Raw genomic sequence first — 16,847 nt, forward strand, 5'->3', positions numbered from 1 at the left:
CTTCACTGAAATGAGAGCGATGGGCCGGGCACGCTGGCACAGCTGGCACCGACATACTGTTTTCATTGCTGTGACCACTTCTCGAAAGTGAGGCGGCTTTTTTTGTGTCATGTTTCTGTGCTGAGCAGTGCTTGCCCAGTCTAGTCGTGGTCTAGAGCAGTAAAATCCCCCTCCTGCTGCCACGATGCTGCAATTTTGTCGAGTTTGACACACAAGTGGAGAGTGGTTGCAAGCTGCAGAAATGTTACGTTTATGACGTCTTACGCCATCTAGTGAAGTGGCAAAGACAACATCCAATTTTACCAGCCACGCGTATAGCAAAGCAGTCTTCATATTTATTGAAATTTACTCTGCATCGTGCAAGAAACTACTTAGTAATGGCAATAGAAGTATTAAACACTTTTAAAAGCACCGACCTTCGAAGTGGATACCAACTTGGGTACCTAATTCCCATGCCTTGAAAGTATTTGCGGTGTCTAATGCAATGATTCTGTGAGTGGAGATTTAACGCCAAATGTGGTGAAAAGCATTTGTACCTATTTCTAAGGCATGCTAATTTGAGTGCAGTGTGGCATCGAAAACATTTTGTCTCATATCTCATCTGACGGGGTAACAATGAGTTCAATCGCTTAAATGTAATTCATTCTTCTAACGGTGAAATGTGCTCTAGATGGTAAGATGCCTTAACCCTCGCATGTGTGCGGCGTTTGCCAGCTTCTAATGTGTAGGGGGGGGGGGGGTCGGTTGGACCCCCCCTTGCCGTTTGGCCCCTGATCGAGCTAGAGCTTCGCGGAAAAAACGAGCGTGTTGCCCGTGACGAGAGGAAGCCGATGATACCCAATTTTAAGGTCCTAGGTCATTGGTTGACCTTCCAGGTCAGGTCAATGACCCAAAGTCGGGAAAATCGGGACCTGTTAGAAAGTCGTAAAGTGTGGCTGCTAAGGGGTTTTTCGGGATGCTGATCACGAATATCGTGTTAGTTTTGATCACAGATGATGTCTTGAAGCATTTAGACCAGGTCGGGTCAGGTCAGGTCAGGTCAACCAGTAGGCGTCGTGACGGGTATTCGTAGTACGTGTCAACCGCCTCTGACAGCTTCGTGACATGTTACGAAGTCACCAAAACTACTTCGTAAATGTTCAAATGGTTGCTAAATTCGAATTCAGCTCCAAAAACTAGCCTAGAAACATGTAAAACTCGAAAAAGTGACCCGAGGTCACCCGAGGTCACCAAAGGTCAATGACCTGACCTGACCTTCAGGTGACCTTGACACACACGGGAGTAACATCAAATCACATGTTTGAACGTTTGAAACCACGAAAAGCTTGCAAACACGCGGCTAGTGCGAGCCGACATACGCGAAATCGCGATTCCGGCCAAACATGGTCTCGGAAAAGAGGTCACAGGTCAAAGGTCATTTGGGTCAGGGTCATGAAATTTTCAGGGTAGGTGTAAAATTGATCAATGCGAGGGTACTGAAAGTTTCGTCGCGATCGGCCGCTTTTTACGCGAGTTATTCGCGAAAAATCATGGGGGGGTCCATCCGACCCCCCCCCCCCCCTACACATGCGAGGGTTAACGCAAGAAAATGGTGAACTTGTATCCAGAAGCTGTGGGGCCAGAAACAAGCTATAGTTTGAGGCACCAAGCTTCCCAGTTTCCATAGGCAGACAAAAGGCAATCGCTGTTATTGCTTAGAGGGAGCCATCGGTGGCACTGTATGCCACTGTTTAAGCTATCTGCTCAATGCCGTTCAACGCCAATGGCGCAGTTGCGATTTTATCGCCACGAAACTGTTTCATCGCGATCTATTGATAGTTGTCATGTTTTGGCCGACTGCCAGCTTGGCGCTCGTGCACGGAAGGACAAGTAGTCAGGAAAAAGACTAGGTAGCCAGGCACTGGAAAAGGACAACCGAGTATTCTTAGTTCCAATCACCAATGGCGCTATAGAAGCCTTCGGTGACACTTGGCTACACACTACACGGTAATGTAATTGGTACGAGGCGTAGGTATGTGACTGGAGAGTGGAGGTGTTTCTGAAATATGGTTGCATAACAAATTAGTCATATTTGAGCAAACATGCAAAACCGCAAACTTATATCCTGCATAATTACCTACATCTTTGTTCTTTAGTGTTGTCCTCTAAGTGCTGTGCAGCATCAGCGCGCATCTGATGGCTGATGACTCCATTAAGTTAGGACCTCGACGTTCACCTGAGAACATGTCTTTTTCTACCTATCTTTTAAGGTCAGATTATGCTTGCATCTCATATAGCGCCTTGTTTAGAGGAATACAATGGCTGCAGCTGCTTATTTAAGCCACTACATGAAAAATTGTCGCCAGAAAATTGTCGCATAAAAATCGCTGGCTAACCCTATTAGTGGCAGGGGGGTTGTTTTCATCCACCCCTCAGGTTTTTCGGGAATATCTCCGAAACCTCTAAAGCTACGATGCTGAAATTTTCTGACTTTTCCTAAAACTAAATTGGGCACATTCCCTGAAAATTTCAAGTTCATAACTTTACCAGGGGCGGCTCCAGAGCACTGGGAATTGGGGGTCCTATTCGTGAAGCGAGTCATTTGGGCGAAGATCACGATGCTGCACCAGTTTTACGAACAGTGAATGAAAGGTATCATGTGATAACATATACAAAGTTATTGTACATCCTCTTTTGACACGTTTTTGCTATAATAGGCGGATCCAGGCGTCCAAAAAGGGGGGTTATGTTTTACCTCCCAACATAGGTGCCCTGACACCGCCTATGCATGACCAATACAATTGTAGTCGTTCTCTCATAAGAAAATTGTAACATAACAAGACCATTACCACCCTTTTTAGAAACAGTACCAACAAAAACCTTACTTACTATACTTTTTGTGTACCCCCAATCTCAATGATCTGTATCCGCCTATGATTTTTGAAAATGCATATTTTTAGGATCCATGTGAATTCCTGGTTCATTCTCTATCGATTGGCAAAAGTTGCGTTAAGATTGGTTCAGAAACCTGGCCGTGATAAACAGTCTAAAATGTATCTGCAATTTGCCCGTTTTTACCCCCTCTACCCCCCTATTGACATTTTCTTAATCTTTATTTTTTTAGAAATGTAGATCACGTTGAGCGAAATCGAATGCCGTTTGAATTTTGAAAATCGGCCCGTTAGATCTCGAGATATCAAGGGGGGTCGTAAACAGCCCCCCCCCCCCTGCCACTAAATAGGGGTAGCCAGGAGCCTGCCACTAATAGGATTAACGCAAAATCGGGTATTTTGAACATTTTGGTATTTTGTGACCGCTGCAGACCGAACATTTTGCGTGTTGTCTTTGCGCCCTCGCGGGTATCACCTCCACGGGGTATACCGCAATGAGATCAGCACTGGCACTGGGGCTGAGCAAGGGGAACATACTCCAAGGAAAACAGTCAGTACTGACGACTTGACGAGGCCCATTGTCTGCCATATCGGGGCCATGTGACGTTCGCTGTCTTACAGCGTGACAGGAGACAGCAGATTTTTTCAAGCTAGAGAGAGAGAGACAGAAACAGAGACAGAGAGACAGAGGGTGAAAGAAGAGAGAGCGAGAGAGAAAAAGAAAGAGGAGGAGGGAGGGAAATGAATGGGGGAAATGAATGGGAAATGAGGGATGCAAATGAACGTTATAACTGAAATTCAAAGCATAGATTTCCGTGGTCTAGTAACCAGCATTCAATGGTAACTGGTCCCACAGAGACATTGTCAGAGATAAGAAGGCTTTGATAGTTTCCCTCGGTGTCATTTCCATCGATTCCATCTGTTCCATCGCTTCCATCGGTTCCACCGGTTTCGAAGTGATCGGCAACCGCCACAGCCCTATACGTGTAAATCGTGTGGTTTAGTGCCGATATTCATCCCTGAACGTTTGTGATTCAGCATGCGGCTGAGCATCTGATGGCTGAAATACCAGCAGTATGCCACTGCATCATTTGGTGCTAAGGTGTCATTCCGGATGCTATTTTATACAGCTTTATCGCCAGCGCATCTTCTGCTGGTCACCAGGCAGCCTGTTCATCGCTGGAATATCGCTCATGATCGTGTTCTGTGTGGTCGAGAGGATCCCGCGACGGCCTCTTCAAACTGTGTCCGGCAGAGTTATCGATGCGTGGTTTCGAATGGTGCGCTGTCCACTGTCCAGCACTGACTGTCGTTTGAATCGCATGAAGATGATGAGTCTGCTCTCCGTGTGAGCTATTATAGCAGCTAGCAGTCACCAAATAAACAACTGTGTACATGTTTACATAGGCATCTACATATATTTATATCAAAAGGGCGTGAAGGTGTTAATAATTAAGGCGAACTAAACAGAATAGAAACGCGGGAACGCTAATAAATACACAATATCACAGGGCACGGGTCGGAGCAGGAACATCTCTGGATCATACATCAACTCGGGGTAGCTGCCTCTCTGCCACGGGAGCCACACACAGCAGGGTTGGCGGGCCGGCGCGCGGGGCAGGCAGACCGCGCGCTGGCCCGGCGGCCGTCCGTCGAGCGCGCCTAGTAGTGTACCTACTGAGCGTGCCGGCGCCGTCCCGCACGCGCCGCACGCGGCTCACTTTGTACTGTTGGTCAGATCTTAGTTATAATACTAGGTTTTCGGCGGCCGCGCCGTGCACATATCACAACATTCGCCCCCCGGAGACGAGTGTAGGAGACAGAAACAACGAACGGCGAACACAACAACGCGACCGGGTGGCGAGCGCGTCTGGCAGCGACGTGGCAGCTAGCTCTGTCTGCTGGCGCTGCCGCTCTCGGCTCGGTCGCCCCGGCGGGCAGTATGCCCAGCTGCACATGCCCTGCGCACGCTTTGGACGCAGCCACTCCTCTTCCAGGAAGGAGCAGCGGCTGACTTTGGTTGCCGTCTCGGGGCAGCGGCAGCGGCCGCGGCCACCCTCCCGCTTTCTCGTTCGGTGCCGGCGGCGGCGCCTCACTGCGGCAGGGCGTCCTGCTGCGCCTTGAGCGAGCCGAACACCTTGTGCAGGTGCGCCAGGTACACCTTGTACTCGCGAATGATGACCCAGTTGCGCAGGTTACGCTCGCGACTGCTGTCCAGGTCGCGCACGTCCTGTCCCATAATGTCGGCAGTGACGGAGCTGTCCGCCGTCAGACGCTTCTCCAGCAGAGAGATCTGCAGCTCGCACAGCAACTGACGGGCCAGAGAGACGGACGGTCAGATCACCGCGGCTCAGCAGACCACGCGCCCGCAAACACCGCAGAGAGAAAACAATGGCCCTATTATGTGAGAAGTTGCCATCGGACATTGTTTAACAATCCGAAAATCAATCGCTAACTGCCAACTAGCAGCTATGAGATCAGCAGTTTCCACGAACCACCAAACAACCACCCACGCATCCACCTAACAAATCACTAGAGGCGTCGTAAGCCCTCTGAGCTATCTCGCCTCAGCCCACCAACCCTCGGCAATTAGCGGCGATTCTTACCTCCATGAGGCCGTTCTGCAGGCTGCGAAAGTTGTCCAGGTTTGGGTCGCCGTACAGAGCGGCGTCCACCGTCATCTGCTCGAACCCGATGGCCAGCCGCTGCAGGTCGGCGAAGTGGATGCGCAGCGCGTCGCCGAGGGTCAGCCGCCCGTCGACGTCGTCCTGCGCTTCCAGCTTGGCCTCCACCTGCGCGATGGTCTCGCGCACGAAGCCGAGCCAGCTCATGTTGTGGTGGCCCCAGTCGCGCAGCATCTCACTCTCGTCCACGTGGTAAGTGGACCGCACCTGTGGACAGCGGAGAAGGTGGTTAGGTGGCTCGAGGGCAGCGCGGTGCGGGCATGATTGCTCGAGACACTGCTGCGAGATCGGCGAGACGGCCGTCCGCCGGCCGCCGAACGACTTCTGGGTACTGGCCGGTGCCGAGCGTCTCGCTGGCGCTAATCGGATGGTCGGGATTAGATCTGGTCGTGGCCACGGACCGCGTGACGACCGACGGCTAACTCCGAACACACGGCGTCGATGAAGAAGCGAGGTCAACATTGCCCCTTACCCCACCCCTCCCCTCGCCAGATCACTAGCGCCCAGTGGACCGCGAAAAAGTCGACTCTCACTCTCAGTCGGCCGGCGCGGCGGTAGCGGGCTCGCGGCCGTCACGCTGACTCATCGGTCCAGGTAGGTAAACAGCCTGTCGCCACCCCGCCGCGCCGTCGGCCGCGACCGCCCCGCTCGTGCCACTACCGGCTGACTCACAGGCGGGCAGCCGGCGCTGCAGCTCGCGGGGACACATGACGGGGGCACCGACAGAGTCCATACACAGCGGACAGGACACAGTGACGGACACACTGACGGCCCGTGAGCGGCCCGTGAGCGGCCCGCTGCAGCGACTGAACGCGGCGCCATCAGCCGTGACCTCAGCGGCACCGCGTGACCCAGCCGCTCAGAGACAGTCTCCCGGGAACGGAGCTTCCCCGGAGCGGGCCCGGCGCGTCCGAGAATCGACACCCTCGTCCGGAGCGTCCCGGCCTGCTGGGCGCCGCTGCACTGAGGGTTCGCGGAGACCGACACTGCAGTGGGGGGAAGAGCGCGGCACGCCCAACCAACTGCAGCGTGGGTCAGTCGACAGAGGCCAGTCTCACAGACACCGCGCGATTCTATCACCGGAGAGGCAGGGAGGTTCAACTGCTCTCCTAATAGGCGGGTCAATAGGCGCGGCAGACGGGCAGCTGCACTCGCCGAGATCCGGCTGGCGGCTCGTTTTCTGAGCTCGTGCCCGGCTGAGGCGCGCACGAACTGCTAATTACCGTTTGCGGCGAGCTGCGCCTGTCGTCGCCGCCGTAACGGCGAACGGGCCCCACTGGCGTCGGACAGCGGTCAGTGCTGTCTGGAGGGCGCCCTGTCGACCAAATACGGAACAGAAAGAATCGCCGAAAAGACGGAAACGAAAGAGTGCGGCTTTCCAACGGCATGGCGCGGCCAGGCGAGGAAAGTTAGCGTTTCGTGCCGGCGGTTAGCAAGCAGACTGTGGGAAGAAAACACTAAACGCTCGGCAAACGTCTCAAGCGGGTTATTTTGGTTCAGTTAACGTCGAGGCTACTTTCGTGATGGGTCGAAATGCCGAGACTGCACGCGTGCGTAACTTTTTACGAGACAACAAAAAAGGAGCACTAATCTCCACCTTTTGCTCGTGGTGAGCGGGCCACGGAATGTGCAGTGCTGCGTCCCCGGTATGTCTACGAGCACCCCTATCTGAAACTGCGGCTGACCTCTCGGTCGCCGCCCCAGACGCAGGCTGGGCGTGTCTCCCGGGGTCACGGCGGGCGGGGGCGGGGGCGGGGCGGGGGCGGGCGGCGTGCGACCGCCAGATGAGCCGGTCCAGGAATGCACTCGCCGCCGGCCGCCGCCGCCGCCCGACGCCGTTCGCTTCTTTCCGGGAAGGCGGCCGTAAGCAGCTTCGCACCCAGACCGGCCCGAGCCGACCGAAGACGGCGCGCCGCTCTCCGCCGGTCTGAGGGCCGCAGCGGCCGGCCGTACCCGCAACAAAACACAGCCCTCTCAGCGGCCGACTATTTTAAGCAGTCGGACGGCTGCACTATTAGCGTGCGCCATGGGCGGGTGCCGGCGCGGCGCTCCTCTGCAGCCAAAGTGGCCGGCGGCGGCCCTGCGCTGGTGTGCCGCGGCGCCGCGCCGAGCGGAATGCGCCGCGCGGCCCGGCCGCTGGCAGTGACATCATGTAGCACCGTCGAACGTGGCGCCGAGAGCGGCCGGCTCTGACCGACGTCGGGTCACGCGAGCCGGGCCGGCCGCGGAGAGAGAGAGAGAGAGAGAGAGAGAGAGAGAGAGAGAGAGAGAGAGAGAGAGAGAGAGAGAGAGAGAGAGAGAGAGAGAGGCGGCTCAGGGACGATCCCGCAGCACCATTCATTGCAAGGGCGTCGGCGCAGCGGATGGCCATCGGCGCGGTCAAATTGTGTCTGACCGTCTGGCCGGATCCATCCGTCTGTCCGTCTGTCTGTCTGTCTGTCTGAGCGGCTGTGGAGGTGCGCCCGAATGGGTCGGGGTGGGGTTGAATACCTATTGACGGCCACAGCGCTGGCAACAGTGAAATATAGGAGAGTCAGGCGAGACAAGTGCCAGGCACGGGCGGGTCGTGGCCCGCACAGGGAGCACCCGCCCTTTCCGCAAGTCACTCAGCGCGGCGAGTCACAAATCGCGTCACCGCGAATGCGTGACCTATGTCACCACATGCAGTAGGCGCAGCAAACATGGACATGAAGAAAGCGGAACATTGGTGACGCAACACCGCGTCAGCTCCGGAACCCAGGTCATCTCAAGACGCACGCTGACGCACTGGCGGGGAATCCGAGGCGTCGGCGTCGGCGCCGCAAACGGAACGGATTGCATAGAAGGCCAGCCAGAGGTCCGGCCGCAGACTGGCGGGCGGCGCACGCGACCGCCGTCACAGCCGAGCTGTGACGTGTCAGCCGGGTCACCGGGCGACGTAACGTGTCGTCATTGATGACGTCATCTGTCGGCTGTCATCGAGCTCCAGATAGCCAAATGGAGAGCCGGCGCGGCAGGCGGCGGCCGACCGACAGGAAGGAAATGGTACAGCAGCGGCCGCGGCGGCGGTTAGAAAAAGATCGGCGGCGAGGCGGCAAACTTAGAGCGTGGGCAGGACACGGTTTGATGACGCCTGTCAGGACGTCGCGACACGCCATATCAGTGACATGCTCAGCTCTAATTGAAGGACACATTGTCCGTGGCCGCAACGACTGCAGGCCGGCAATAAAAGGCGCCGACGAGACAAATGGTCGCTGCAGGTGACGTAATCGTGCCGACGGAGGTGTGCTGGTGATTGCAGCGGCTCTAATCCGCCCGGTGGGCTCGGCCCGCCTGTCACCAGCTCGTGCCGCGCCCCAGAGCCCAGCAAATTGGGCGGTCTCATTGGCCGCACCGAGCGGCCGTCCTGCGCTCATTGGCCGCAATCCTCCCATATAAAACACTTAACCGTAATCAACGACAATTTTCGCCATCGTTGCATGCGAACGCTCCGGGTGCACCAATGAAATGGCGCCGTCCGCACTCTGGCGGCGCGAATGCAGCATAATCGGGCCAATCAAACGACAGTGTCGGCCGCGCCCGGGCCGCCCGGAGTCCGGCCAGATTCCGGCAGAGTTCACACGGAGTCCGGCAGAGTCCGGAGCAGAGTCCGGCGGGGCGGATCGGACCGGACACGCACCTGCCGCGTCACCTTGTGAGTCAGCGGCGGCCGCACGCTTCCAGTCGCGCTCTGTCGAGCACGTTCCTGCCCGCCCACATCCCCGTCCAGTCGCCGGGCTCTGCCGCCGCGTGCCCGGGCGTCACTCTGACATCACCCGCGTCACAGGCGTCACTGCCGTCACGGGCGGCGGTAGCGTCACATGGAATGTGTGTGGGAATGTTGCAGCCGGCGGTATGTGACACGCTCCGCTGGATTGTCGGCTGTGTGGTGCGCTGGGTCTCAGGGGCGGCGCTGCTGCCGGGCCTCCGATAGACGGCAAGAGGGGATCCCCGCGGGCCAGGTAGAGCACCTGTGGTGGGGACCTCCCGGTGTCGGCGTCACGGGCCATCTGCCGGTGCTGTCCGGTGATTCAGGAGCTCGCGATGGCCGGTAAGAGCGCCTTAGCCGGTGATTAGCCGGCCGATCTGACTGCGCAGAGCGCCGACTGCAGGCGTGCTGGCGGCCGATGTGTCAACGCGGGCTCGGCGGGCGGCCTCGTAAATCAGCAGCCTCCCTGCGATCATGGTCACCGCAGCGGCAAGGTGACTGTTAGCCCGGCCGGCACCGCCCTGCTGCAGTCGGCACTGAAAGACATTCGGCACCGGCGGCCGCAGAGACAGCGAACCCGCCGTGATTGACGGCCGACGGACACGGCCGGTGCCGACCCGTGCCGCGGCCGCCGGCGCCGCGCGAGCCAACACCCGGTGCCGGCCGGCCGCCATGGCCGCTCTCTGTGGAGTGGTGACTGACGGGTGGGCGAGGGCCACGCGAGAGGCACCTCTCGGCGCCCAGAGAGCCGCAGGACCGGCCGATTTACCACCACACACCCACACCTACTTTCACCGATGCAGCAGCGACTTTGAGGCTAACGATGATCCGTCCTTCGTTGGACGTTTCCAATCTTGGCCTTCTCAGAAGGCTGCGTTCCGCTGAAGCTGACCATGTCGAATGCCTCAAACGGCGCGAGAGGTGGCGTGGCGGCGGAGTTTCCCGTGTCTGGTCACCCCACCCTGCAGGTCAGCTCGTCCGTACCAGGTCGGCCAGACCGCTGAGCCAACCTGCCGCCGTTCTGACGCAAGTATATGGACCGCCCTGAAGGCGCTGACCGACTCCTCCCCGATGACACGGTGATGAGCTTCTCTGAAAGGCCGCTGGTCACCTGCGCGGCCGGAAAACCACCGCTTCCAGTCGTCTGTCTGCCCCGGCGCCCCGGGCAGCGCGCCGCGAGCCCGCCACCGCCGCCTCAGACGTTCAAACGGCGCGCGGCCGCCGCTGAGGAGACAGCCGGCGATTTGTACCCATTGAAGGCCGCCGAGATCGCTATCTGAAGGCAGCGAGGCGGGGGTGGCGGTAGAAATGATTGGGGTAAAGGTCTGCCGCGCGGCGGCGGCGGCGGAGGGGGCGGCGGAGCGGTGTCGGTGAGGTATTTCCGGGGACGTGCGTGCCACACGCGTCGCGCGCCGTCCCGGCACGGCCCGCGAAAGCATTTCCGATCGGCGTGCTCGCCGGAACCCCGCCCGACAGGGGACAGCCACCGCCACCTCGCCACGCCGCGCCCGACCGCACCTCGGGCAGCCGTAGAAAGTTTCGTAGAAACACCGGTCGGCGGCGGCCGAAAGACAAAGCAAGGGCGCGGGTCAATTAGACTCCGTAAAACCCACGTGTCGGCTGGCACCGCGCGGCAAATGCTCCATGGAAACGCGAAGAGCAGCATCGCGGGAAGGCGTTTGGCCTTCGCGGCCAGTCGCCGCCGGGGGGCAGACGGGCCGGCCCCGGACGGAGCGGTACCGGCGCGGGCTCGGCCGCCGCCGCCGCCGCCGCGCTCGGCGGAAGGCGGCCAGTTTCGGGGAGCGTGCCCCCCGCCGGCGCCAGCTCACCCTCGCCGCTTACCGGGAGAGGCCGGTGCCGGAACGCGGTCGTTAACGGCCGCTGCGAATCGGTGCCGAGATCACCGCGCGCTGGTGGTGCAACACCTCAGCAGGCCCGTGCGCGGCTGCCGCCGGATGATCAGGTAATGAGCTTCATGATCGACCCCGCACGGCCTCGCGATTGGCCTTTTACGTCGGCAAAGCCGTGCTACAGTTAACCGGCCGGATTTTGAAGCCGACTGGAAGCGCTCGATAAGGTGCAGGCGCTGAGCACGGTTCCGCCACGCGCCCCACGTCCGGGTGCGCCAGTTTCGTGCCAGACAGGGCGCCTCTAACCGCCCTTGTTCTGCGACGGTCTTCCGTTGTTTAAGTTTCTCGCCGTCATATAGGTGGGCCGCAGATCCGGGGCCTCTAAATGTCGCATCGCGTTATCTTGTGACGAAGCTGGTCTCACTTTTTTCAGGGTACAAGTGCACTGAAAGCACGTGACGACGACGTACGCCATTCAACCGGCCAGACAAGCAGTGATAACACATTCCAATGACGTGATCGTAAACAGAACAGACTCACGACGTAGAGGAACTAAATGCGAGTGTGTGCCCCGATTTGTTCCGAGCTTGTCCCTAAAAGCTATTTATTTGAAATGTTCGGTGCAATCAAGCTTGATGTCTGCCGACCCGATAAATTGCTTGTCCCAAAGGGCTGAGACTGACAATTAGCAGGAATGGAAGAAACTCATTTTGCGAGAAATTTTATGGGTGCCCCCATCGGCAGTAAGATAGATAACCAAACAGATAAAAAACAAATAAACTAGCAAACGTCTGCTTGTGAACTATTGGTACCAAACAGTTTGCTAACCACTAACAATGTTATTTTTTAGTATCCTAGCTGATCAGAGCGCAGAGTGATGACGTAAATTGGTCCCGGTGTCACTGAAGTGGTCACATTTTTCGTAATTTGCTACCACAGACGCTTGTCGTCTCTCTCGATGTTTCAGAGCCGTTAGATAACGCCACTGAAATGCCATTAGAGGCAGGATTCGCTGCTGAAACACAGTACAAAATCCCGCTAAGCGTTTAGAAACATGTGCTGGGTTTTGTACCCATTGCGTTGTGAGCAAGCTCCGTGAGTCAGCAAAGCTAGATTCAGAGACAGACATTGTTTTACAGCCGTCCTCCAGCCGCCGACACTTCACGCCAATATGCGTCAGATTTTTCCGGGAGTGAGCGGTTTGTTTTGAGTACGAGATCGGTTTATTAATACGGTCAGGCCGGGGTGTTACCGGACTGGGGGACCGCCGCCGACCGACTGTCACCTGGCGCCGACTCCCGCTGAGTTCAAACGGCAGCGACCGGCGCGGCCGCAATGATTTCGCCACGCACACACTGCTCCGTTTATCCGGCGGTAAATATTCATCAATAAGTCGGTCAACGTTCGTAAATGATCACCAGGTGAGTTATGCTTCTTGAGAAAGAGTAAACGAAGCATCCTTATTCAGTTTGCATCGTTTCTGTGAAGCAGTCTGGGGCCGCGCCGGTCCCCTTCCCCTGTTCTGCAGAGCCGCCGCCGCCGCCCGGCGCGGGCCTCTCGCGGCGGGCGGTGGCGGCGGGCGGTGGCGGCGGGCGGCGGGCGGTCAGTGGGCCGCCGCCCGCCGCCCGTCGGCGCCGGCCCGCTCGGTCAGCACGATCACGGCTCGGCTGCCGGCGGCGGCCCTGTTACAGTCGATATCAGTGTTGGGGTAGGTCGGGCCGCGCCGGCCGGCTGCCAGCCGCTCCCTGCCGGCCAGCCGGTGCAGCGCGGCTGCCAGGGGTGGCCACTGGCCGCTGCCGCCGCCCCGCCGCCCCGCCCGCAGACACGGGTCGCAGGCCAGGTGAGGACTGAGGAGGCGGCGCACCGCACCAGTCACCCCGGGAAGCCCGGCCCGGGTCGGTCGCGGACCACTAGTCGCGATCGGGTCCGCCCGATCGGTGGGAGCGTCGCCCCGCTTCCCTCCCGGATGGAAAGGGAAGCAGAACTCGATCGGAAATCCCGCCGGCGGCGGCGTTTGCCTTCAGGCGTTACCGGTCGTCGTGGCTGATTGCCGTGAGCCGTTGGCCGACCAGCCTTCGGGTTTATCCACTGGGAGTGGGGTCACGCCAGTACGGTCGGTAATATTTGCCCAGTGATGCACAAAGAATGTCTCCACCAAAGGCCGAAGTGATGACGCGGATGGCCCCTCTCCCCGTTCGGCAGCGTTCGAGCGCTATTGTACGACCGGCAGTGGTATCGGTAGCGTGCGGCGGATCGCTAACGGCCAGCCGCTATTACTCAGCCGTTCTCGAGTTCGCTGAAATCGGGCGACCGGCTCCGTTTCGTCCGGTGGCCAAAAGTCATGTCAGCGCGGTGTTAACACTGCATTGTAAAACGTTATCGGTCGGCGGCACCAGCCGGACCACCCTTCTGCCGCGCTGGCCGCCCAAAAACGCTGCGGCTAGATTTTTGACATCGGAATTTCCCCCTGAAATCCCAGCACTGGTCGCTGCCTGCCCCATCGAGTGGCACTCCCGTTAGCCCGCCGGTGGCGCGTGGGGTACTTACGAATGCGTCCATTTTCATGTCGACCTCGGGCCGCACCCGATTGTTGAGTGTGATGATGCGGTTCAAGATGACGGCGTCCGGCGGCGCCTGCATGTTGACGTCGCCATCGAACGCCTGAGAGTGCTCGATCGAGCAGGGGTTCTTCCACTGAGAGCGTCTCGCCGTCGGTGCCGACATGGCCGGTGAGAGTGACGATAAAAACAGGAACAGAAATACTGACGGGTCTGCAAAACGGAGACGGCGGCTGTTAGAGGTCGGTTCACACAGACACGCGTACATGACAGCAGGCTGGGGCGGGGTAGCGGCGGCACGTGTCCCACACTCGGGGACGGACGGACGGCCACCGTCGTCGGTGTGGTCGGGAGACTGCACCGACGCACACGACACCACCCCTGTCAAGGTGGGCGCCGGGCGACCGTTTACAGCTCTCAGACAGGTGCCGCGGACTGCGCTGTGACTCACAGTCACACGACAGGCGAACAGAAACACGGCGACTGATATAGACGGCAGCCGCCCGCGCCACGCGCATACACATACACAGAGCTCCTCCACGAACTAGGACGTCATTAAACGTTCCGACATCGTGCGGAGGAGTTCCACGGGATGGCGCACGGGTGACGGCGCAGGCACCAAAAATGGCCTCATACGTCAGCCGATTACGGGCCTGACTCGTGCTTGAGTTTTATGCCGCCAATTTTGGCATTTCGTACACGCTTTGTCAATCTGATGGCGAATGTCAAGCGATTCATGCCAGAAATACCTGTCGTTTTCATTGAAACAAACGTCACCCCATTCATTTCATTGCCGTTCAACCGGCTTAGGAGATTTGAAACAGGTTGATGTCACCGACATGGGATTATACTAAATTACACTAAATAACAAAGTAAACAAACACATCACGGAATAAACTCAACCGCAAACACCACTGATAAGCCGGTTGCGGGGGAGGAAAAATCGCCTGTCTTCTGGCCGCCATCCCAATTAAGACGGTGGTCGGTGGACCACAGCGGCAAGTGCGGCGCCATGCCGCGGGTACGTCACTTCTCGCCGCACTAGCCGTCTCGACCGCGCCATTTGGCCGTGTTTAACGAGCGGCGCAGACGCGCTGTGCGCCGCGCTTGCCGCGCTGCGCCATTCCACGGAGAGGGCGGTAATTTCGGCGGAGCGGCGGTGTCGGCGCGGCGGCGGCGGAGGCGGCGCGGCTGCGGCAGAGACGGCGCTGCAGGGCGATGTCATTGCGCAGTGAAGCCGTCAGCCGCCGCCAGCCCACCCTAACGGACTCGCGGCACACACAGGCCGACCATGAGAATGACAGAGAATTGCCCGGGCGCGCTGCAGAACTAATGCCACCGCCGGCGCGCCGCGCCGGTGCCGGCGGCGCACCGAACACACATTCCGGCGTGCTGTTGCCGGGCCGCAGCTCAGGTCATCGAGGTCACGCTGACCGGCGCGAAGGGGAGTCGAGGACAGCGCGCAGGTGGTGGCCCACCGTCCGCGCCAGGAGCGACCGCGACCTGCAGGTAAACGCCGTCCACTCCTCCGCGCGGCCGGAGACACCAACGGCGCACCCGGGACACCGGCGGCGCACCTCGACCGGTCCGTCTTGCACGCGCAGTCAGCCGCGACCGATCGGCGAACAAAGCGGCCGTCCGCGCGTGGACCTTGTGCCGAGCATGACATCATAGTCGTCTCTGAGACCGCGCCGCCCCTGCACCAATAATAAGCATCTGCCAGCAGGCGCGACGCGTCAGCGGAGAGGGCCGACCTTCTGACCACCGCGCCGACTGCGTCATCTGTGTAGGACGTCACGTCACAGCGGCGTGTGTGTGTCTGTCTGCGGACCGGTGTGTGTCGCTGACGCGGAGCCATCTGGGCGCGGCAGAACAGTGTCCTGTCACTGTGTACACACACCGTGTTGGCGGCATGCACTGGTCAGTCGCCGGGGCGGTTAAAGACACCGCCGACCGGAACATCTCCCCAGGCGCTGGTATCGGACGGACCCGACGCCTCCAGCCGAGTCCCAGAGAGGGACTATTCGTCATCACAGCCAGCACGTGCCTGGGGACGTGATACGGCAAATAAACGATACCAACAGCTCTTTGGTATTTGAGCGAGGGAAGCTCTCATGACCCGTCACCGCCCCGATAGCGGTATAGTGGTCCATTATGAACCAATAGCCGCAGACCCGTCAGCACGATGATTAATGCTGATTTGGATGACAGTTGGCCGGAAGAGTCTTAGGGTAGGCTGGTGAAGCTCAGCGGCGTGGTGTCTTAACCAGTTATTGAATGATTTATGAACTAATCCGGACACTTTCAGAAGTGCAGCGACTAGCAAGCGGCGCTTTAGTAGCACATGCTGCAAGAATCAACCAGAGATAATCGCTTTGATAGCGACAAGGCAATAGAGGTAATGTGCATCAATAAACAATGCGGCACCAAGGCAGCAGCCCTGCGGAATGCCGGCAATCACAGTCGCTCGCCCTTGGCTGTGTCCGTGCCGGCCAGCTGCCGTCGTCAGTGCACACAGATGTCAACGGCAATCGTCCACACCATCAGCCTCACCAGGCGTGCAGACGGGCGAGCTCTTCGACACCAGCCGAAATCACGACTGGTGTCCGGCTCTCGGTGGCTGTCACGATGTCGCTGCGCCCGGCGCCTGCCGTCGCGGGTCCCCTCAACCAGGGCAGGGTCCGGGTCAGCGCTGCCCCTGCGACTACTGCGCGGCTCGTGCGGTGCCCTTTCATCGGGTCTTATCTCGTCGTTTACTTTATTGGGACTGTTAGCGGGAAGCCGGCGGTCTCGTGTGAGCTGTTCCGTTGCCCGGATCGTCTTCCGGACCGTTGGAACGCCGCTAGGGGGGAGGGGGTACGTCACAGCCCGGCCGCGTGACGCGATCGGCCACCGTATAAAGACAGCTTTAGACAAAAACTGGACGCGAACGAGACGGTAAAATGGATTTATGCTTTAAAAAAAGAAACGAGCACATCGCAAGAAGCAAAAATGTGTTTCTAGATTGAATTTCGTTGAGAACTGAGTTCACACACTACACAGCTGGCTGCTTTGTGACAGTTGAAGAACTAGGCATTAAGGAGCTTCTCACGCGAGAATTACGCCTCGGCGATTTTTGGTGTTTCTCTCCACCACAGCCTAATCTGTCGGCCGTGTCA

At 58.5% G+C, this 16,847-nt stretch overlaps 1 protein-coding gene across 4 annotated transcripts in view; it reads right to left on the bottom strand.

The window, feature by feature from the left end:
• Positions 1–4,262: 4,262 nt before the first annotated feature.
• LOC122381661 overlaps positions 4,263–16,847 on the bottom strand; it is a 53,745-nt gene continuing 41,160 nt past the window's right edge. For all 4 annotated transcript variants that reach the window (XM_043366083.1, XM_043366084.1, XM_043366085.1 and 1 more), the window contains 3 exons: positions 13,679–13,902; positions 5,477–5,761; positions 4,263–5,181 (listed from right to left, as the gene is read on the bottom strand). In XM_043366083.1, coding sequence (XP_043222018.1) covers positions 4,963–5,181; positions 5,477–5,761; positions 13,679–13,855 — 681 coding nt within the window. In that variant the 5' untranslated portion in view covers positions 13,856–13,902 and the 3' untranslated portion in view covers positions 4,263–4,962. The remainder of the gene's footprint in view (positions 5,182–5,476; positions 5,762–13,678; positions 13,903–16,847) is intronic.

Source organism: Amphibalanus amphitrite, unplaced genomic scaffold (genome assembly GCF_019059575.1).
Source record: "Amphibalanus amphitrite isolate SeventyFive unplaced genomic scaffold, NRLGWU_Aamphi_draft 000124F_arrow, whole genome shotgun sequence".
NCBI classification, from domain to species: domain Eukaryota; kingdom Metazoa; phylum Arthropoda; class Thecostraca; order Balanomorpha; family Balanidae; genus Amphibalanus; species Amphibalanus amphitrite.